The sequence below is a fragment of the Zonotrichia leucophrys genome, chromosome 1A (genome assembly GCF_028769735.1).
Source record: "Zonotrichia leucophrys gambelii isolate GWCS_2022_RI chromosome 1A, RI_Zleu_2.0, whole genome shotgun sequence".
Classification (NCBI taxonomy): domain Eukaryota; kingdom Metazoa; phylum Chordata; class Aves; order Passeriformes; family Passerellidae; genus Zonotrichia; species Zonotrichia leucophrys.
The window spans coordinates 15706535-15729466 of record NC_088170.1 but is presented as its reverse complement, the minus strand read 5'-3'; the positions used below and the strand labels follow the sequence as shown (position 1 = coordinate 15729466).

Below are 22932 nucleotides of genomic sequence, written 5' to 3'. Positions count from 1 at the left end.
ACCTGTCCTCTTTGTAGCTGCAAGGGTACTCCCAGGAAAAGCTCTTGAATTTGGCCTGTTTCCTTCAAGGCATCCGAAAGAGAAAATAATTAGTAAGATAACCATGGCAGAGGGGGAAACATTCCATGAGAGAACATGTGAAATTTTGCCCCTGTTTTTTATCTGGCTGAAATGTTTCAGAAAGCTGGCACCCCTTCAGGGCTGGGGGCTCAAGGACAGCTCTGAGGGCAGTTCAGGCTCCAGGGCACCCAGCTCCAGCTCTGAGCAATGGCCATGGTGTCAAACCATGTGGGCACCAAGGCTGCTTCTGTGCACAATACCCAGGGTCTCACAGGCAGCAGAATGGCCAAAGGATGCCTGAATAACAAATGAATTTATCACAGTACTTCCATGAAACATCTGGGGTTAGTGCCCATAAGAAGGAGGCTGAGCAGCAGCCAAGAACAGGCTGTGATCTTTGGAAGAGATCTTAAATCCTGATTGATGGAGCAAGAAGGAAAGATCAGGACGCAAGACAACAGGTTTGTGGAAGAGGAGACAATTTTTTTTCAGGGGAAAGTGCCAAAAGAAGCATTTAGACAGTCAAGATGCAGATAAGATGATCTGTCATGTTATTCATATTTATTGCTTTGTTTTAGACAATGGCTGTACACAGCTCTGTGTTCTGTCTGACTGGACTTTAAATTCCAAACCTGGAATTCCTCTACAGGTTACTTTTTGGTTTTAATTTGTCCAACAGGTTCTTCGACATGACTCCACTGGGGCTAATTCTGAATCGCTTCTCTGCTGATACAAATATCATTGATCAGGTAGATGTAGCAATACATTCTATTATCCTGACTCTGCAAATTTTCATGTAGATCTGAATAAGATGATGTACTAAAATATTCAGTAGAGAAAGGCATAGCAAAACCAGGCTCTGGGAATGATAATAGGGACACTCAAAAAGTACACACATTTGTAGTAATGAGGGCAAGTAAGCTTTAAAATAAACATAGTGGGAGGTGGTGGCTCTTCATTTCTTCATATGCAGAGTGGTTGATTCTGTTGGAAGATCTGGATTAAGAAAACATCAGATTTTGGACTTGAAACAGGAAACACAGTAAAATATAACAGCTTTGAATATATGGGAGTAGGTGTGAGAAATAAATGTTCCACCATGGCTGGCAGAACTTGTGGATTTAAAGCATCCAGGGAGAGGAAGAGCTTTCACTATGACTGTGCATTAAAATTTTTAGATGAACAATAATCCCGAATGTAAGGTTGATGGGAATATGGAATAAAAATTATGAGACTGTGAGACAGAGCATTCTACTTCTCTAAATATCTGGCATATCAAGAACAATTTTTTCTTCCTTGCCTGATATATAAATGAGGTGGAAATGGCTCCTATTTCCCCATGATCTTTAAAACTCTGACCTTTAGAAAACAAAAACCTACTGACTCATTTTTTAGCTCCTGTACATTTGGCTAATGTACAGGAAAGAAACAGAAAGACTCTTGATATTAGGAGAACATCAATGAGTATCTAGTGGTATTATTTCACTTTTCTAATAGGAAAAGGTGTATAGTGGTGCTACCAGGATTTTTTTTTTCTTCATGGATGTTTTTCACTTCCCTCTAGCACATCCCTCCCACACTGGAGTCTCTGACCAGATCCACCTTGCTGTGCCTGTCAGCCATTGGGATGATCTCCTATGCCACTCCATGGTTCCTTGTGGCCCTTGTGCCCCTGGGCATAGCATTTTATTTCATCCAGAAATACTTCAGGGTTGCCTCCAAGTACGTATTAAAGAACCGTCCTGAAAATTTCCTCCATGAAATATTCTACATAAGAACTGGATGGAATGTGAGGTTGTAGGAGCTGAAAAAGGGGAAAATGGCCATGGCATCCTGCTTTTGATCTTGATGCATGAGTTTGAGACATGCACTGGGCAATGTTTCCAACTGACCTGGCTATAAATGGGGTATTTGTGGAAGTAACACCAACTGAATGCATTTGTTTGGCTCTAGAGTGAGATGAACATGAAGTTTGTTTATCAGCTGAATTTGCATCTGGTCTAAACTGCTCCTTGACATTTGAGTATTAGTAGAGAACAGAAAATATTTTCCTGGATTAACATCAATCATGGTTTTTCCTTCATATTGGGGAAAAAAGCTCCACAGAAAGTCATTTCGATTGTAGAGTGTTCCATATTCAGGGTGACTTGGCTGGGTGTAAAGAGTACAGTTTTTTCAGCAAAATGAGAGTCATGCTTCTGATGCTAAATTTATTCTATAATTTCATAAAACATTGTCAGGAAGCCAGTTTTTTCTTAAATTCAATCCCTTAGTCTCTTGTTATCAGACAGAATCTTCCAAGATTTATTTAGAAGAAAACTCTGTAATTAGAATTCATAAAGCAGAAATGTTTAAATCTGAAATAAGTTACTTAATTTCTCTGAGATTTTTCAGAAACCTTGTTCTTGCCCTACCAAAACTCCAAAATGAAGCTCTGTGTGGCAGTACACCAGATCTCAAGGTGGCTGACAAGTCAGGAGACCTGGTTTTCACTCTCAAATTATTCTGTTAAATTAAACTTTTTTAAATCACTTGAGATGTGACTTGTGTTCTTTTGATGGACAATAGAAATGAAAACATCCAATTTATTTCCCTAAAAATGAGTCTTGGGAAATGTGGGACGAAGGAATAGCTTCAGCCAGTGTTTGTAACTCACTTGCATGCAGTCCTTTGCAGGCATATAAGCCTCAATAATTTTTAGAAATGCAAATATTTACAATATTTCTTGCAGCACTTTGACTCTTTGTTGTATTTTCCATTACATCTTTCAAAAACTTCTGTGTATTTTCCATCGTAAATTTGAAAGATATTTATCATCAAAACATCAGCAGCAAATTCAGTTCTGCACACTGCAACATTCAGCAATATCAAGCAGTTTTTTCTCCTAGCATATCTAATACAGTGGACAAAATTTTTAGGCTTTTGATAACAAGTTTTAATCTCTAATGAGCTGGACTTTCTTCTGTTTGTACAACTGGCTGCTATGACAATGGCAGAATGTTACAAAAAGATGTAATTTCTTATTCTGTGGTTTGGAAGATGTTCCTCTTTTAAAAGACTGGAATTTTTTGGACTTAAATATTGTTGCTCCATGCAGGTCTTGGAAGTGTCATTGCTGAGTAATTAGGGAAATTTATCACTCATTATTTCTCTGTCAGTGCTGTCTCTGCTACAACCAATGTTAACAGCACAAAGAGATCTGCTATCATCTGAAATATTTTACTTTCAGCATGTTGTGGTACTTCTAGATATGGAAAATGAGGCCAGGTTTATGTGGAAATACAGCTTTTTTTGTTAGGCCAGCTATTGTCATAAAATATATAAACTTCCTGATACACAGACCCTATTACATACCTGACCTAAGAGTCACAAATAACATGCTATAAAGTTTAAAATCAATGGTTTTGAATTTAATTTAATTTTATTAATATATCAGAATCTGTGAGAATAAAATGTAATGAGGATCTGTCTAAAATGGATAGCAGGTTTTTATCCAGGAGAGACATGATAATGTCCTTATCCCTAGGGGGCAAATAGAAGCTTAAAGTTACCAAAAGTAGATGGAGAGGGCAGCAGGGAGATGATTCAAAGGGTCCTGTGGCCAAAAAAAGAGGAATGTTATATTTCCATGCCAGTGTCTTTCTGTACTATAGAAATTTTTTTGTGATCCTGAAAAGAATATGTGCAATACATAATGTGTCTGTTCTTGTCTGCTGTGCAGCAAAATTTCTACAGACAGAAATGTTTGCATTGTAATGGGCATTGTGTTGTTTTTTGTACACCCAGGGACCTCCAGGAACTTGATGACAGCACCCAGCTCCCTCTGCTGTGTCACTTCTCTGAGACAGCTGAAGGCCTTACCACCATCAGAGCATTCGGGTAAAATTTGTAAAACAAATTATCAGAGGGTCAGGCTGGCCTGTTCAGCTTCCTTGGAGCATATCTGAGGGCCAACTGTTGAATTTGAAGAACTTTATTCAGCTATTTAGGAAAAAGATAATGAATTTTTTTCGTGTTGCTTTGCCTCTTAAACATTTTGCATATTTTCAGTAACACATGTATTGGTGTTGCACTGATTTAAAAATGATTATATTTTTAGGATATGGTATTTAAATTTTTAATGGGTCTATTTTAACCATGCCTTTAACTTGAACAGCATGGAGCTGTATTTTGCCAAGCAGGCAGAGGCACTGCCCCTTCAAACCCTCTGCTATATCCAAGTGTCCCTGAATCAGTTCTGTGTTTAACCCACTTCCCAAGCAAGGAGACATCATTATGGTGCTCTCCAAGTGAAAGGCAATGTGCAACTTGAGAGAGTTTCCAAGAAAACTGCAGCAGAACAGAACTTGATTTGAATATTGTAAAACCTCCCCTTTTGTTAATCAAAACTGAGAAATCAGTTCTGTAAGATCCAGGGAGTTTTTCCAGCTTTCCATGCACACATTTTCTCTCTACTACCTGAAATATAGGCCAAACTCTCCTATGTTCACTCCATTATGGTGCTGACTGTCGAAGTGCCAGCTTGAGGTTTTTTCCCACTAAGTGTACCTTGCACCCATTCTGCACTATGTAGAATTCCAAACCAGAGCAGATCCCACTGCAATGACATTTCCACACCTATTTGATCAGCTTCAGGCTGTTTCCTCACATCAAGCTAAGGTTTAGGACCTCAGCAGTTAGCACACAGTGTTGCAGTAAGGCCTGTGGAAGAACAAGCAAAACCACTGTTGTATTGTAGAAGTGTGAGCCAGTGGTCAACAGGAAATGCTTAACTAGCTTTATCAACAGAATGATGTATTGAAACAGGAAGTCATCGTTAGGGACTGATGCTGATGTATGCTGAGTACTTCTCAAGAGGTTCAGAGTGGCCTTTCATCACCTGAGAAAGGTTATGAACCTGAGGTTATCTCCTGAACAAGCTGAAGGAGCTTAGCACTTTCTGAGTGGTTCAACTCTTTTTTCCCACACAAAAAGGTAATGTGGGCTTGCACGGCAGAGAGCAAAAGGCACCTGAGGGCACCACAACAATTGAGTTTTTCAGGATTTCTTGTGCTAATCAAAGCCATTTCATTTCCCTGCCTGCACTCCACTCCACTGCCCACCAAACCTGAAGTCTCCTGCATTTATTGTCTGCAAGTTTCTTTTTACTGCTGGTGCTGTTAGTCATTCTCTGCAGTTTGGGTTCAGTATGTTCCAGGATAAAACTGAGCAGGTCCTCACATAACTTACCGCAAAGCAGTACTGTTGGATCAGAGAGCAATCTCAGTGACCTTTGCTGTTCGTCATCTGACAGGATAAAAGTCTGAAAGTGCCCAGAAGATGAACTGAACGTGGATGAAAACACAGATTGAGTGTGTCAGATTTTCCATTAGGAGAGCAGGAATTTTGCTGCCAGGAAAGCAGATGAGCAGAGTAGTCACTGCATCCTTGTTCCTCCCCACATCACATCATTACTGTTACCAGTTGTTCTGGGGTGGTTGCTTGTCCTGTTTACAAGCTGTGCAGAGGGAAATAAAATATCAGCAGGAAACAGCAGGAAAAAAAGGAATTTTCTGGAAGAACAGACATTAGAGGTGCTTCACAGCAGGGCCCCGAGACTTTAAAATGGAAGATAAACAGACACTGAGCTGCTGAAGTTCAGTTGGTTTAATCAAGTGCGGGTATTCACCAGACAATAGACTATGATTTCAAACAAAATGGTTTCCATCTGACTGTGCAAAGCACCATGCATTTAACATTAGCACCAACAGAGATTTCCTCCTGCCCTCCCAAAGGTACTTCGGCTCTTCAGTGCTCAGGCATCCTTGCACTTTTTTTAAAATATGATGGGCATTGTGTGGGGGAGAGAGGAACAAGTGGCAGTGGAGGCAACACCACTCATTTTTCTAATTTAGAGGTGATCCTTAGCTCTCCCTGATTGTACTTTCCCAGTAGTTTAGGCAAAGTGTGACTGGCTGAGAAAACAGCTGAGCTGAGTAGGTGAAAGGTTTGATTTACAGATCAGTCTACATCCATGTTAGCTGAAACTTTAGTTGAAACTTTAGGGATGTCACCCCTGTTGAAGAGCTCTGCAGCTGGCCAGGTAACTTCTGAAATCAGACTTAAGTTGATGGGTGAGCCCTCTGCCCTTGCTAGTGACCTAGAGGCCACAGCAGCACTCATCTGTGGGAGGAGTGGACTACAATCCACAGCTATAAAAGGTGGATCAGCTCTAGGAAACCAAACCTGTCCCAGCACCCTGGCATTGCAATTTCTTGAGGGGACAGTCTCTGGTCCAAACCCTAGTCCAACAGAATTGCTTGTCAATCAAATCCTGACTCCACGTGTTGCTCTGGCTCTGGGGAGCTGTGGCAGCAGATGGACATTCTTAGGGAAGAGCTTTTAACCCAAACTTTGGCAAAAACAGAAGGGCAAAAAGTTTTGGGCTGGGGGGAGGGAAGGCAGAGCAGAGTTAAGGCTTTACCCTTTTGTGTGTGAGTGCGTAATGTGTTGTAATGTAACAACTTTGGTCTCGGCAGGCACGAAGCCAGATTTAAACAACGTATGCTGGAGCTGACGGACACGAACAACATTGCCTACTTATTTCTGTCAGCTGCCAACAGATGGCTGGAGGTCAGGACGGTACGTTCAGTTTTGTCCCAGCCATGGTTTTGAAACCTTGGAAGCAAACAGAGACTTTGCCTGATGCAGAGAAGATAATAACGAGTATTAATCTCGCGAGGAGATAATACACACAGCTCCTTAAAATAGATCAGGATTGTTATGTTAAACCCAGAGGGTTTTTTCAGCTTTCTTGGCCAGGAGTAAGAAAATACAACTCTGCCTCATCTGCTGCTGCTGTGCTGTCTAGCATCTGAAGGGAGTGCAAGAACAAACATTTACATAACTTCAAACAAGACTTTCTCTACTACTGTGCAGCATCCACAGACCTGCCACAGCAGGAACTACTTTCAAGGCAGAGCATGGCTTTTCAGTGGCTTTATGAACTATGCCATCCTTCTGCCAGGGCTGTTTTAGGCACACTGATCTCCCAGGTCTTGAAATATCTCTCCAGCAGCAGGGTTAATCCCACAGCTATAAGCTAAACCCTTGCAGGGCCATACTGTTTGTGGTTTTATTGTTTGATATCATGAAAGACAGCATAACTAGACTCCAGAAAGAAAATGACAGCAGGGCACAATGCAGCCAATGACAGTGACATAGGCTCCTGGGTTTTGTGGGGGCTCTCTGTAGGGACTTTCCTGATTTGCAAGGCAAGAAGAGGCAAGCAAAGTGATCCCCTTATTCATCTGAAACAGAAAGAACGGTGAATAAACAGAGCAGTGGCCTGATTCTACTGGACATAAATAGTGGTTAATCCTCACATCAAAGGCTGTATACTAACCTTCTTTTTCTGTTGGAGCAATGAAGTTATTCTCCATTTTTTATGATGGCTAAGCTTTCCCTTGTTCTTGAAGCTTTCAGCTTCTTACAGCATCCAAGATCAGCTGAAATTGCTTCCAAATCTAAGACAGATAAATAACAGAGCAACAGCCAATCCTGGAAGAGGCCTGATAATATCTCACAGTCTTAGACTTGCTTACATGCAGAATGAATTTGGTCCAAGAATACACTTCGCCTCATGTGAGCATTAGAAATAATGTGATCTTGCCAAGGAATAGTTCATCTAGCTCTGCCTAATGGCACAGTGATACTAAGATCACTAAAAACTTTGTGAGATTTAATAGCAGCAGTTCAGTCCTGTCCTAGCAGATGATGGAGACTCAAGACCATTATGCTCCATAGGTGTGAGTCACAGAATCCCAGAAACACAGAATGATTTGGGCTGGGAGGGACCTTAGAGCCCATTCAGTTCCAACCCCTGCCATGGGCAGGGACACCTTCCACTATCCCAGGTTTCTCAGTTCTCCATCCAGCCTGGCCTTCTAGAGATGAGGCAGCCACAGCTTCTCTGGTCAACCTGTGCCAGGGTCTCACCACCCTCACAGGGAAGAATTTCTTTCTCATAGCAAATCTAACTCCCCCCTCTGTCAGTTTGAATCCATTCTCCCCTAAAATTTGAGTCTGTATTCTGCTCATAATTTTCTAGACAGATGAACTAGGCAGTCCTCATTTCAAATCTCAGAAGGAAAGATTCCTGACACAGTATTATCAGACAAGAGGAGAAAAATGAATAGAAAATGTGATCCAAAGTAAATGTAATGCAGGCAGCAGTGGGAGAGTGGGAATACCAACTATATCCCATTAATCAGCACCTTGACTCCACAACATGACATGTGGCATATGCTTCAAACCTGAGGTAAACATCAAGAAAATGGGTTCCAGCTCTTGCAAAGCTTTTGCCAATAAAACATGCGCATGACCTGTATAAATTCTACCAAAAGCCTTCCTGGACTTTGTGAAGTCAGTGATACTTCCTTTTTTTGAGGAGGCAGATCCATAGTTGAGAAGACCTGAAGGAGAGTGCAGAGAGTGGAATTGATTTGTTTTAGTAGTGGGAATTAGGGGTGTCACTGTTATATCCTTCTCATGATTTTTTTAATATGCTTATTAGATTTTTTGATCCCTGCTGTTTTTGGGGTTGACACCCAAATGTCATGCCTTAGCCCAAATGAATTTGCAGCAATTACTGGCCTATTTCATTAGTGTTCAGCAAGTTGCTTTGAGTATTTCAGTTTGGGCATCACAACCATGACCTCTTCCAGGGGAAAAAAACAAATCAAAATTAAGGGCTAGATGTCATTACATAAATAATTCTTAGTAAAGCATAACTCCTCCACAGGTAAAGAAATGTTCTGGTTGCTGCATTTTTTCATTTTGTCCCCCTGTCTCTCCTTCCAGGATTATCTGGGTGCTTGTATTGTCCTGACTGCTGCTGTCACTTCCATCACCGAAGGGCCACACTCGGGGTTTGTGGGGCTGGGTCTCCTGTATGCTCTGACGGTACGTGCCAAGGCCAAGTGTAAGAACTTCCAGACCAACACATTAATTTTATAATATTTTTATGTGTACACTGTCATCTCCCAGCTTTCTTAATCTTGAAAAAAAAGAATCCTGCAAATAATGGACTCAAGCCAAAGTTGAGAGAGTTCAGGGCAACTTGGACTTGCTTCAGATTTTATGAGCCAATTAAAAAAACACAACCATTCCCAGGCCCTGTGTGCTCCCAAGTGGAGCAGGAAAATTAAAAATGCGTAAGAGGACCTGCTGTGCACTCTGTTTTGTACAACACAGCGCTGTTTCCACCTCTACATGGCAAAACCTGCCAGAAAATACAGATTGTCATCATCTAGGTAATCTTTAACCAAAGACCAAGTAAAATAATTGCTGAAGAAACAGAATTATGGGTTTTGCCCTTGGAGGGAAATTACTGAGATGCCCAAGATTGTCCATGCAATTATGAATGGATCTGGGGATTGGGACATTTGTGGGCATGGTTCATCATGCCAGGTAGCAGTAGGCATGCAGAGGAGATGGACTTAAGGATGACAAGGTTGTGGTGGTCCAGCAGCTGGTTCCTTCTGTCACTGTCATTAACAGTGTGAAGGAACAGTATTTTAGTGTACCTGGCTGTAAGAGAGGCTGAGTGTTCATCATGAGCACAGAGTGAATGACAATCACCACAGAGAGTAGAAGTACTCATGAATTAAGCACAAGAGTTGGGACAAAATATTACTGAATGAACCATGAGAGTGGGGACAAAGGCAGGATGATGATAGTGGCAGGAAGAACTTCTGAAATCATGACTGACATGGCAAAAATCTGTCTGCTTTGAAGCACTGGTATGAGGAAGGGATAAAGGTGTGGGTCTAACCCTGAGATCTGGCTTTGCACGTAAATGCTGGTGAGCCCATGGCCACAACAGAAAGTCCTCAGCAGCTGCCTTAGGGAGACCTTAGATCCCCTCTGCGCTGCTGTTGCAACAGTGTGAGAATCTGTCAACAACTGAAAATCAGTCCCAGGGCTTCAGCTTCACTCTGAAAACATTCCTGGTAATGCTGCTTCATTAGCAGGGATCTGGAAGCGTCAGGATGTCTGCATCATCCTTGGCTTCTTTGTTTTTAGCCTGTGTTTGCAAACAGTTCATTGGTGTGAAACAGGCATGGGCTGAAGTCTGGCACAACAGGTGAAGAAGAGCTTTAGGCACCAAGTGATCACCTATCTCCCTCCTGCCCACAATAACCCTGATGAACTTTTAAAGGCAGCTGGATCATTACCTGCCTCACCTGGCATAGTTTGATTTTTTTAAATAATTATTCTTTGCAGCTGAGAGAGGGCTGATATTTGGACCTAGATGAAAGCAAACTGTTTGTACTGCAATTGTGTTTACAGTGGACATCCTGAATTTATTCTCTCCTCTTTTATAAACCCTGCTAACCCCTTTGCACAACTGTGATGAAGCCCGAGGTAATGGGCAGAGTTTTGGGTGCCAGGTTGTGTTATCAAATCTGCCAGATCTAGGAGAGCAGCCTGCCATTGCAAGCAGTAGTTCCACAGTGTTTTACTTATCTGCAAACTTTCCCATTTCTGTAACTTCCTAACTTAAAATCTGGACACCAAATAAGCAGGTATCTGAACATAAAGGAGAGAATACCCCGTCAAGAACTCTATCTTAAGGATAAAGCAAGCAGCCAAGTCCTCTAAACTAACCACAATTTTTGCTGTATCTCATTGAAATTTATTTACTGTTTCATTACTGCATCAATATTAGGTTAGTGGTAAAGAAGTGAGAATGGGTGATTTATTCTTAATAAAGTCCTTATTTGGCACTCACAAGAAAAAATGGCAAAGCCTTTCTCTGAATACGCTTGTGCATAGGGTGTTTTATTTTTAAGTTTCTAAAACTTTATTCAAGTACGTAAAATATCTCAAGTTTTAAAGATTCTTGTCAATCAACTCTTCCTAATAAGATCAGTTCTTCTTTTTTACAGAAGCACCTAAATACAGACTTAGGAAACAGATTTACAATTTGCAGCCTTAAACAGTAAGTCTTGCCTAGAAAAAAGTTTTTCTAAGCTACTGAGTATTGTTAGAGAGCTAATAATCAACTCTTATCTACTAAAAGTAATACCTTTACTGTTGATTTAACTATTGATAAAATCCTTTTCATTACAAATAAGAACAAAACCCAGAAAGGAAATATTGCTGAACTGATAACACTTTTTTTCCCTCATGTATTTCAATGCTAAAAACTTCTCATATTTTCCACAGAGGGAAATGGACTATCTAAATATGTAGAAATGAAATTATAATAAAATCTTTTCAATTTATTTGCAAATAGTTAACTTTCTAAATCTTTAGTTGCAGTTTTTGAAAGATTAGAATATACATAATAGAAAATATTTCCAAACAGCACTTTCAATTTTGATTTTTTTTCTGTTTGTGTGCTTAAAGAAGACAGCTTTCAGTGCTGATTATTAGATGTTGAAAACAAGAGATTCCCTCAATCAGTCAGAGTTTAGGTACAACTTTTCCATACTTCTTCAAAAAACAAGGATGAGAATACCAAGAACCAAATTGCTGCCTCAGGGCTAATTGTGTTGGAGTATGACTAGCTTCTTATGGATTTGATGCTGTTGCACTGAGTCTTGAACTGCTGTAATGTTAAAGAGGCCCACTGTGTTGAATCAGGCCAAGGATTTTCACAAATGTATCCAACCTTTATTTCCAGATGGGTAGATGAACAAAAAGAAGGCTGAACCCTGTCCTTGTTTTCATTTTGTGATGCAGATAACCAACTACCTGAACTGGGTAGTGAGGAATCTGGCTGATCTGGAGGTGCAGATGGGTGCAGTAAAAAAAGTACACAGCTTCCTGAACATGGAATCAGAGAACTACGAAGGCTACCTGGGTATTGTTCTTAATCTTTTTGGGGCTTTTACATGGTAATGTGAAAGAATGGTAGACTTGGTCATGCAAAATGCACACCTCTCTGGCCAAAATCTGTTCTCACTGAGGTGTAGGAGCTGCCACTGGTGTGAGTGACAAGGATAGCTAAGAGAAGCTATGAAAATATGTTATTCACATTAGTCAACATGAAAAAAAATCCTATTAAGTGTCAGGGAGACAGAGCAGGACTCTATAGTACAATCAAAAATACCACAGTTATAGATGAGATGACAAAACATCCATGTAAGTTATTTAGAAAACAAAAATAAGGACAAAAATTAGAAATGTCACATGCTTCAAAATCTCTGATCTTTCTAGCAGATGGGAACTAAAGATAGTGCCACATTGGCAAGCAGACCTCAGCAACTCTTCTCTGAGCTGCACATTGGAATTTGTGCTACACACACTTCAAATTGGCCTTGATTGCTATTTCAGAAGTGGTTGAAGTGCAAGAAATGGCTCATAGGTCAAGAAGCTTCCCTGGAAAGCCAAGCTCCTTAGTCCAGAGACAAAACCTGCTGTGTATTCACAAATCAGGAAGAAACAAGAGCTGTGATAATGTCAACAGCTCATGCTGTGTGGCAGTAACAACTTCCTTCCTCAAGCTGCCCTTCCTGTGCCGGTCACTGACCCAAGGCCACACTAACGCTGCCCTGACACCGCGTTCTCTGCTCCTTTGGCTTGTCCCTCTTGCAGTGCCAAGAGACACTTCAGTATCTGCCCTCTCTCCCTACGTGTGGAGATATGGAAGCCAAGTGCCTGCCAGGCAGTTCCCAGCTCAGCCTCCCCTTGGCAGGGAACTGCAGCTCTGTATTTCCAGTGGCTTAAAGGAAGGTGCCCGGGCAGGAGAGAGGGGAAAGGTGACTGTTGTAAAGGGTGAACCTCTGGCAGCACTCATTTCAGTTTGTTTTTCTGTAACTATTTCAGATCCCTCTCAAGTCCCCAAAGACTGGCCCCAGGAGGGGGAAATCAAGATTGAAAATTTGTGTGTTCGCTATGAAAACAACCTGAAGCCTGTTCTGAAGCATGTGAAGGCCTATATCAAACCAGGACAAAAGGTACCATGTCCAGCAATTGCCCATCATCCTCATTCCGGTGCAGATTCTTCATTACTGAGCTTTCCTTTCTGAAGTGCCAGAAGAACAAGATTAACAACTTGCATTATCAGATATATACATTTACAGTCCTCTCTGAGGTCCTCGGGCACAGATGAAAAACTTACACTGATAAAACTTATTCTTGGCTGGGAGCAATTTTTCTTCTGGCTATCCCATGTCTTTCCAAGTCCATTTTCCTTGCTTAACAGTAAGTCTAAATGGCAGATAAATTAGAAGGATATCAGACTGAACTGTGTAAAAACACAAGAGTATCTCACATTTCAGCACAGAGTGTCATTGGCATCCATGTCAAAATGCTGAAATGCCCTCGGGACGAGTCCTTGTGATGAGGGGCAGAAAAGGGGAATATGCTTGCTGTGCTGTTTTGTGTTTTCCCTGGTGTGCCACCTGCCTTTGGGAAGGACCTTTCTACTCACCAACAGCACAATCCAGTGCAGCTCTCCCCAAAGAACTGCAGGTGTAAGTAAGGAGTAAGGAGTAAGTGAGTAAGTACTCTGTGAGTAAGTGACACCTTCCATTTTTGCAGGTTGGGATCTGTGGTCGCACTGGTAGTGGCAAGTCCTCCCTGTCCCTGGCGTTCTTCAGAATGGTGGACATTTTTGATGGTCAGTTTTTTCCATTTTCCCTGGAATATGCTGTCATTCCTCAACTGCTCCCCCCTTATTTCCTGAGAAGAAGCAAGGACCCTTTTTGATAGTTTATAGCCTGGTTCTCTGGCTTAGAAGATATTTGATTAGAAATGTTATGCCTAATCCTTCAAAGTGCCCTATTGTGAATAGCACTTGTTTCTCCCAGGAAATGTTGTGCACAGATTATATTTCTAATTGAAAAAAAATATGCATATGGTCTGACAAAACAATATGCAATTTTTGAGACAGGACAAAAATATGTAACTCTCTGGAGTGTCTAAATGTTTGCTTAAAGAATAACTACATTAACTTATTAAAGCTGTCAAAATATTAGCAGAGTAGAAACTAGAACTCAACAAGTCCATTCCCTTGTTGGTTTTTTTTTTTTTTTATTACGCTTTCCCTTATCTGCAGCAGAATTTGAGTCAAGGGTTGGATATATATTTCTATGTTTTCACTCCTGCAGCATTTACTTGTCCCAGCTAATTGGCATGGACTGCTTTTCAGCATTTATAATACAAATACATGTGTGCTGTTGAGGGAATATAGAAAACCACTAGAAAGACATCTTTTTGTTTCAAAAATTTCCATGTTTCTAATTTAGCCATTGTGTTTGGAATGTTTGCCAGAGAAAGCACAGTAGGATGTGGGAGGATAAGTGAATCTGATGTAGCTAATACTTGCTTTTGTTGTGGTTCTGTGCCTATACGTGTCTGTGCTCACAGGCTTCTGATTCATGACCATGATTCCTGGATATACAAATATTGCAAAGAAATAATAACTATGCTTTTGGCCAGTTTGAAGTTTCCTTCTATTTAAGTCTTCTTTCTGTGTATTTTCTTTGTCTCCTTCTCCTGTATCCTTGATTCTTCCCAATGGGAACATCTAAGCCTTTTCTAATCAAGCTCTGTTTATCCTTTGTGCACATCCCTGTCCCAGCTGGATCCATATTTGGCCTCCATGCTGATCCACTTCTGGGTGGGGTCCTGACTCTAATAAATGTTACATAATAAGATTTCGAGTAACTTTACTAGAGGCAAAATTTCATTCATGCTGTTCCTTAGGTCTTCGTTATCTCCCTAAATTTTCTGTCCTATTTTATTTTCCTACTTTTGCTTTGTTCTTTAGTGTTTCCCTTCTTTTGCCCAATGTTCAAACAACCTCCCATTTCTCTTGTGTCTTGCTTGATCACCCCTCAATCTTTTCCCAGTTTCACAGCTCCTCTCAAATTTAATTTTTCCCTTAGGTTCTCTCATCTCCTCTTTTCTTTGAGCACCCTGGCTTCTATCAAATATACATTTCCCTATTCCCCAGGCATGCCATATTAATTTTTTCCCTCCTTATTCTACCTCATCCTCTGCTAGCCAACTCTAATATCCTTATTTGTAAAGAAAAGGAATTGCTTAAGCTTCTGCAACCACCAATGTCTCAAGCATAAGTCCTATAACCTGATTTGGACTTTGCACCTTACAGATAAAATCTTGATTCTTCTGGCCATATAGTAAAAGCATAAAACTACAATAACAGAAGTAGTCCAGCTAGGGGGGCAATGAAGTCTTCCACTGGAACAGGGTCACAGAGAACAACTTACAAAATGCAGTGTCATGACAATGGGAATGACAGAAGGAGAACCTGTACAAATCTCTGAATATCCACATGCCTGCCAGTTCACAGTTATGTTCTCACTGCTGGGAGAGAGAACTGATGAAATGAATGTTAAGTACATCCCAGCAAGGAGTGCAGCTGCCTAGTGAAGCAATCCACATGAAAACTGCAGAAGTGCCTGATGGAAATAGCCTTTACCACATCCTCATTCAGTTTGCCTTGGTCCATCCCTTCCCTGTCACCTCCAACCCCCACTACACAAGCATGTATTATGCAAAAGAAATTGTGCTCCTTCTCAAAGGAAATGCCTTCAGCAACTGTTGAATTCAAGGGGAGCAAAGAAAGGCACAGCAACAGAAGTTGCTCTTGTTCTTGCTCTGTTTGGCTGTAATTGACCCATAATAAATTATCCTTATGTTGCTACCATTAGTCACACAGAAGAGAAGACATGTAATTTCCTTTAAGGGAGGGTGGAGGGAAGAAAAAGGAAAAGAGCAAGGTGGCAGTATCACTAATAAACTGGGACATCCCTGGCTTGTGTAATTAGATACATTCACCTTCCCCATGTGTCTGACAGTGCTGAGAGCTCACAGAGATAGTGTCCCATCATCCAGAGACCAGCCCAGAGGGGCTGTTCCAACTTTCCACCTGCTACCTGTGGATCACGTGCTTTGTGCAATTCCCTCAGGTGTTCTGTGTGTTGTTTGACACAGGGAGGATAGTGATTGATGGGATAGACATCAGCAAATTGCCTCTGCACACGCTCCGGTCCCGGCTCTCCATCATTCTGCAGGACCCAATCCTGTTCAGTGGCTCCATCCGGTAGGTGTATGCCATCAGGGGTTGGGTGGCAGGCAGCATTGCACAGCCTGCCTGTCATGGGAGCTGGGGGACAGGAGAAGATGGAACAGCCAAGGAACCTTCCTAGCCCAGCCCAATCCATCTGCACAGCCTGCCAAGTGACACACGGTGCCAAGGTTTTAATTTGCAGAAAACCTGAAAGTAATTGCGGTGACAAGACTCCTGTTATGGTTTTCTTTGCAGCTTTAATTTGGATCCTGAATGCAAGTGCACCGATGACAGACTCTGGGAAGCTCTGGAGATTGCTCAGTTGAAGAACATGGTCAAGTCATTGCCAGGAGGCCTTGGTATGTCTGAACCAATCTCTGGATCATGGACCAATAATGGAGTCATGCATGCACACAGATAAACAGATCCATCCCATCTGACACTTTGGATCATCACATAGGAGTGCCAGACACTCTTCATAGTAGAGAATATTTTTATTGAAAAGCTGAAGAATAGTCTGGTTTCCCATGCACTGTGGAAAAATCCTACAACATCTCAGCATCATGGTGTGATTCTTGGGGCTGTCCTGTGCAGGGCCAGGAGCTGGATTTTGGTGATCCTGTGGGCTCCTTCCAACTCAGGACATGTGATGATTCTATAATCACAGTAGGATAATCACTAAGGAGAATAAAGAACAATTTTACCTTCTGTAGCAGAATCTGGCTTTGCAAGCAGAGCTGTAAACTCTGACAGAGTTTTTCTTACCATTTCAGATCCATTTCATAAAGGAAACTTCCATATTTATTTCCATATTAAGTATATTTCATATTACTAAGATATTACCCTGCAGCCTACCAGATTTTCTAACAATTTGTGCCAACTGTTTGTTTAGTGATATATTTCTCCTTTCCCAAGAGGCTGTGCTCATTTTTCTTGGTATCCCTCCATCCCACTGGTCAGTCAAGGTTATGGTTATTGGCTTTTATGGGGATTTTGCTTGGCCCTGGAGTAGTGCACAAACAGAGCTCTCAGGGGCAGCATTTCAGAGGTGCTCAGATGTTCACAGGAACTGGTTTTGTTACAGATGCCATGGTCACAGAAGGAGGGGAAAACTTCAGTGTGGGGCAAAGGCAGCTCTTCTGTCTGGCCCGAGCCTTTGTCCGCAAGAGCAGCATCCTCATCATGGATGAAGCCACAGCATCTATTGACATGGCCACAGTGAGTACAGCAATTAGCTAATTAAGGATCTACCAGGAGAAAGGCATCTTCCCTAAGTGTCAGCCACAAAGTGTGAGATCTCTGTAGCAGAAAAAGCTGGCAGTTTTTTTGTTTCTCAGGATAAAATGAAACGCTTTAGAGAACTCCTGCTTTCACAGGTGTGACATTTCCCTTCTGGGAAAGAGATAGTGTGGAATATGCTTAAAAACACGTGAATTAGAATGTAACAGGATGAAGTAACTGGAGTGAGCCTTTTCCTCTGACAGGAAAACATCTTGCAGAAGGTTGTGATGACTGCCTTTGCCGACCGCACTGTTGTTACAATAGCGGTAAGTATTAAACCAGAAAAAGCTCTTTTTTCCTCATTCCTCAGGCAGTTAACCTTGGCCTTCACCAGTTAAACACCACAACATAAAACTAAAAGTATTACAAAATAGAACTAAACCACAAGGCCAGAATATTCCCATGATACTAGAACAAGTCAGACACCTACTATCAACCTGAAATTTTGCAGTAAATGCTGTCTTGCTATTAAACTAAAACACTTGGATCTGAACAAAGACTTTACAGGGAACTTCAGCATCTGCACTGTCTCCACCAAAATTTGAAGTTATTCTCACAAAAAAATTGAAAGCAAATGCATGGTTTAACCATTACTGAAAGCTGCATCAAAATCTAGGTTTGAATTTTGCCTCTGAAGGCTATGTATGTGTAGTGCCTACAAACACTGCACAAATTTATGAGTTGAGATTTTATAATATTCTTGATGCGGTTTCTCAGTCTGGGTTATCTTTTCTCTCCTTTGGAATAAAAATCTGGGTTTACAATAAAAGTTTTAAAAACTGGAATTGATGCCCATAGAGGCTACTGGAGGCTAGAGAGTGTTAAAGAATAAGATAAATATTTATTAAAAAGGCCTTCAAAGGATATACCTTGAGCAGTACAAGAGCCTGGCCATGGCTCCACCCAAGATGGACATCATGTCACAAATTTTCACACTTTTATACTTTTTGGTCCATTTACATATTTGGGTTAAATGTCCAGTAACAGCTTCAGGTTATGTAAGCCCATCTTCCCACATTGCTCTCCTCAATTCACCATTGTTGGTACTTTTGGGGCCTGAAGCTGCAACAGTGTCCTTGCTTTTCAGGCTGGAAAAGGTTGTTTTGTCTAATTCAACTGTGAAGAGAACTTGCTAATACTTTATATGAAGTTCAGAGTTACACACTGAGGCAGTACAGAATCTGGAATATATGAAAGCTAAAACTTAAGGCATCAGAATCAATGGGAATTACCCCCCAGAATAATATCTTTTCAGCTAGCGGTTTATGATGTTTTTTCCCATTTTCCTGCCACTTCTAGTGCCCAAAAGTTCCCTATATCCATACATGTTTCATACATACACGTGCATAGAGATGTGGTGGACACCATTAAGAATATTTCCACCTGTGACAGCGGCATTAGTCAACAAACAGGTTTTTTCCATGAGATAAATACGTGTTTCAACAGCTGTTTCATTTGCCTTGTCTGGAATCTGGAGTCCTGTGGTTAGAGATTACAGTCAGGCCTCCTGGACTCTGGTTTCAAGCCTGTCATCGAGTAGTTTGTGTCAGGCAAGCCACTTAACCCAGCCCATTTACAATGTGCTCCAAGGTTCTTGGCTGTGTAAATGCTGAAGATTCTGGTGGTGACACTGTTGTCCTTCAGTTCCATGCTTATTGTCCTTCTGGCTGGAATCTCTTTTCTTTAGCTTTGCCTTTCCAAAATCAGTGTCTCAAGTGAAACCGCACACATTAATATTTAGCTTTCCTCACGGAACTGGCTTCATTCCTTCCTTTCCTCGTCCACAGCTGATCTTTCCTTCACCCACCTGTTTTTCTGTTCTTTTTTCCAGCATCGTGTGTCTCACATCTTGGATGCCAATATTGTCCTAGTCCTTTCTGAGGGCTTTCTAGTTGAATGTGACACTGCCTCAAACTTACTCCTCAAAGAGGACGGCCTGTTCACCACTTTGGTGAAGACTCACAAGTAGACTCTCTCAGTCCACACTGTTCACAGGACTTCTGGCTCTTTGGTAGTTATTTTTACCTCTTTAGTTTCCTTTCACTCTGCTTCCTTTCTATTGCACAGCTTCTGAGAGGACAGTGCAAAAAGGTGTTTCTTGTGTGATTCCTGGATTTGTTTAATTTCATGACTATTTATGTGGATCATATGTAAATCTTAGACATGCAGCTGACACTGAAACTACCATGTCAAGGGAATCCAACCCATGAAATGATCTCTGAGTTTCAGCCTCTTCAGTGAAATATCACACTATACCTGACTGGCTGTATTCATATGGCCTTGAAATTAAGCTCAAACTGGTTTCAAACCTGTAGTTTATGGGATTAAACTGTTTCCTGGAGTACACCCAAATCTCAGAGGGATTTACAGAAGGCAATAGCCCAGGGATGCCTGAGGTAGATGGAGAGCAGACTGCTGGGGTGCAGAGAACAAGGAGCAGAGCAGGATGCTAAGCCACCTGACAGTGCAGGATGCTTCTCAGCCCTATTTCCCACAGGGGAAGATGTATTTCAGTGGTGCCATAGCATTTATTCCAACAGCTGTGTTGTCCATAATGGCAAAAAGTGAAGCTCATGCTTAAGTATTTTCAGGCTTGGTGGCAGGGGCTGTAAAATAATTGAAGATCACCTCAGATTAAAGTAAAAGGATCTATTCCAAATATTGCTGTAAACAAGGACAGCCTTTCCCCAATGAGGTTTGCCTTGCATGAGGCCCATTAGAATTATCCAAATGAAAACCTGTTGGCTTTCCTTTGTGGCAGCACCGGGTTCACACCATCCTCACTGCAGACCTGGTCATCGTCATGAAGCGAGGGAACATTCTGGAATACGATACTCCTGAGAACCTGCTTTCCCAGGAAGATGGCATCTTCGCTTCCTTTGTCCGGGCTGACATGTGAACAGCTACACAATGCATTTTAACAGCTTATTTTTAAACAGACGAAATGCAAATATTTTCTACTCAGTGTAACATCACTTTTACCTTTTTTGTCTTGTTTTGTATTTTAGAGCTTATTTCTTCACACTTCCATCTTTCAAAATAATAAAGCCTATTGCAATATATGTATGCCTTGAAGCAATAAAAATGTCACTTTATTCAAAGCTATTAAACTTCACACACATGCACACACACACGCATACACGGAGGGAGAAGTTTTTACTTCCCGAGAATTTGGCATTTTCCTTAGACTATTTATTGACTTCATTTTTGTTTAAAGAGAGAAAAAGAATGCACTGATCTTATAAACTGCATATGTTATGCTGGAACCAGCAATCAAATCGTGCAGTTTGTCAAGGAAGCAAGAGGTTCCCCAGATGCATTCTGTCCCCAGAGGGAAAAATTAGGAAAAACATCCAAGCCCATAACACTTGGGGCAATCTGCTGCATTCCAAAGGCATAAACTTTGCTCTCCAAGTTGTAGCAGAGGGGCAGCGAATAAGGGAAAGGAATTTCATCAGGAATAAGGACATTCTTCCTGTCCTTCACTTTAGTAAGCACACTTCTGTCATGATAGAACTATTTTCAGAGCAACGATGGTTTGTTCATACAGTCAGTTCCTAAATCCATATTCATTCTTCCAACTTTCACTAAAGATTCAAATCATCCTATGATTATGCATGCTTTGATAGGCTTATAGAGGAATTTTGTACAGTACCTCAAGACTTTGTATTAAAATTGATCTGAATTTATAAACTTGATATTAGCCAATCCTTTAATCATGTCTACTAAAATATTCTGCTTAAAATGGCATGTAATTAGCCAACCACTAATTGTTTTATATGTCTTTAGTCCTTCAAGTTCTATTTGGGGACAACTTTTATTTTCCTTTATATATTTGTGGCCTACCTCTAAATCAGATCTAGTGCAAGGAGGTGTGATTTTCAAATTATTGCTATATCCTCAAGAATGTAGATGAAGTTAGACACATCTTTACATCAGGCAGCTTTGCAAAGGTTGTCTGCACCTGACTCACACACAGTTTGATCCTGACCCTTGGGCAGTAAACACCCAGAAGAAGTTTCACAGGCATATTTTCAAAGGTACAGCTTGAGAGATCAGCTTCACTGGTAATATTCAAGGTGATTCTTATTCACCTGCTGCTACAACATTTAGGAAGAACACTAAGTGCACTTAAGCGTATTTATAGTGCATTAAAATAACAAAAGGTGCAGCATTTCTGTCCCTCCCCCCACCAAAAAAAAAAGCGCAACAATTTTGGAGAAGTTGTAGGACTTGAAACTGGCTTCCATTTAGTCTCACAGTGCAAAAAATTATATAGTGGTTTATCTTTTTAAATTAATTTTTGGAAGTTTTTATTTTCTCTGAATTATTGAAAATATACCTGTGTGATACAACGAAACAAAAGAGCTCAGTCTTGAACATTTTATGAGGGGAAGTACTTCTGTGATTTCCCTGTCTACCGCTGTGAAAGTGTTTTTGTTCTTTTCTGGATTAATTCCCCGTGCTGACCTTTGTCATTCAAATAAAATACATTTTTATAAACAGATGTCTGCTGCAGAAGCACATATTGTTCTCCAAATTTCATGGCCAAAAGGCCAAAATTATTCTTCATTTAATTTAATTGTCTTCAGTGAAAAGATAATTGGATAATTGGATTCCCTGCTGTCAGACTGGGTATAGAGATGAAGCACAAGAAGTTTTGTTGATCTGTGTGTCTTTGATAACAATGTAATCCTGATTTATTTTAAGTGATGTTAGCCAGTTCATTGAGATCCCTGTTCCCACTGCATTAAAGGGTTGCCATGAGCCTGGGACTGTGTCTTGTAATACTTAAGAGGGGCCAATAATTAGCATCTCTTTTCTCTTAGGTTTGTCCCAGAGCCATTGCAGGTTTGCTCCCCCCTGGCTTTAGAAGTGAACTCTGTTGTTTGAACAGGTGGAAAATAAAATAGATATGTGAGAAAAGGAACACATGATGGGGTGAGAGAACCTCATCATGCTCCATCCATTTGGAGGGAGGAGTGCAGGAATATTGGCCCCAGTGTTAGACTCACCATGGCTGAAGTGTTGGGTGACTGCTGCAGTGGGTCCCACTGCTGCCCAGCAGGTTTAAAAGCACAATCCCATTTCTAAAGCATTAATCCTAATCAAGATACGCAAATCTTACAAGATAACAAACATAAACCACCTGCTGCAGATACAGGAGATCTCCTGTTACAGCTTCTGTCCACGTGATGGTACAGACACCCCAAGGGCTTAGGATGAACATTTTTTGTGTTTTTGTCTAAAGCAGGAGGGTGATGCCAAAGGTTGCAGAGCTGTTTTGTTACTGAAAAGGGTGCAGAAGGTACAAAATCTTTGAAACAAATTTCTTTTGATTTCATGTAAAGGTCTGAAGTGTGTCCCATTTGGGAGCAGTTTCCTAAGGCTGTCACGTGCACAGTAAAGGAAACATCAGGTGGAGACTGTTCCTTTGATTCTTGTCACACTGCCTCTTCTGCTGGTAGGCCCTTCTTCTCTTCCACAGCCTCCTTGCTCTTTTTTCTTCACCATCTCCCTGTGTCATAGACCTTTGAGGCTCCTGCTTGCAATCTCTGGAT

General features: G+C 41.1%; 1 protein-coding gene across 8 annotated transcripts in view; it reads left to right on the top strand.

Annotated features, from left to right (window-relative positions):
• ABCC9 (ATP binding cassette subfamily C member 9) overlaps positions 1–21878 on the top strand; it is a 72926-nt gene extending 51048 nt beyond the window's left edge. For 6 of the 8 annotated variants that reach the window (XM_064701594.1, XM_064701601.1, XM_064701628.1 and 3 more), the window contains 14 exons: positions 740–809; positions 1625–1782; positions 3847–3939; positions 6579–6681; positions 8902–9003; positions 11791–11911; positions 12877–13007; positions 13594–13672; positions 16015–16123; positions 16346–16449; positions 17175–17308; positions 17575–17637; positions 19203–19382; positions 20133–20265. In XM_064701594.1, the coding sequence (XP_064557664.1) occupies positions 740–809; positions 1625–1782; positions 3847–3939; positions 6579–6681; positions 8902–9003; positions 11791–11911; positions 12877–13007; positions 13594–13672; positions 16015–16123; positions 16346–16449; positions 17175–17308; positions 17575–17637; positions 19203–19340 (1405 nt within the window). In that variant the 3' untranslated portion in view covers positions 19341–19382; positions 20133–20265. Of the gene's footprint in view, positions 1–739; positions 810–1624; positions 1783–3846; positions 3940–6578; positions 6682–8901; positions 9004–11790; positions 11912–12876; positions 13008–13593; positions 13673–16014; positions 16124–16345; positions 16450–17174; positions 17309–17574; positions 17638–19202; positions 19383–20132 lie in introns of all 8 variants that reach the window. The other 2 variants (XM_064701620.1, XM_064701587.1) reach the window with 1 other exon arrangement.
• The last annotated feature ends 1054 nt before the right edge of the window (positions 21879–22932 follow it).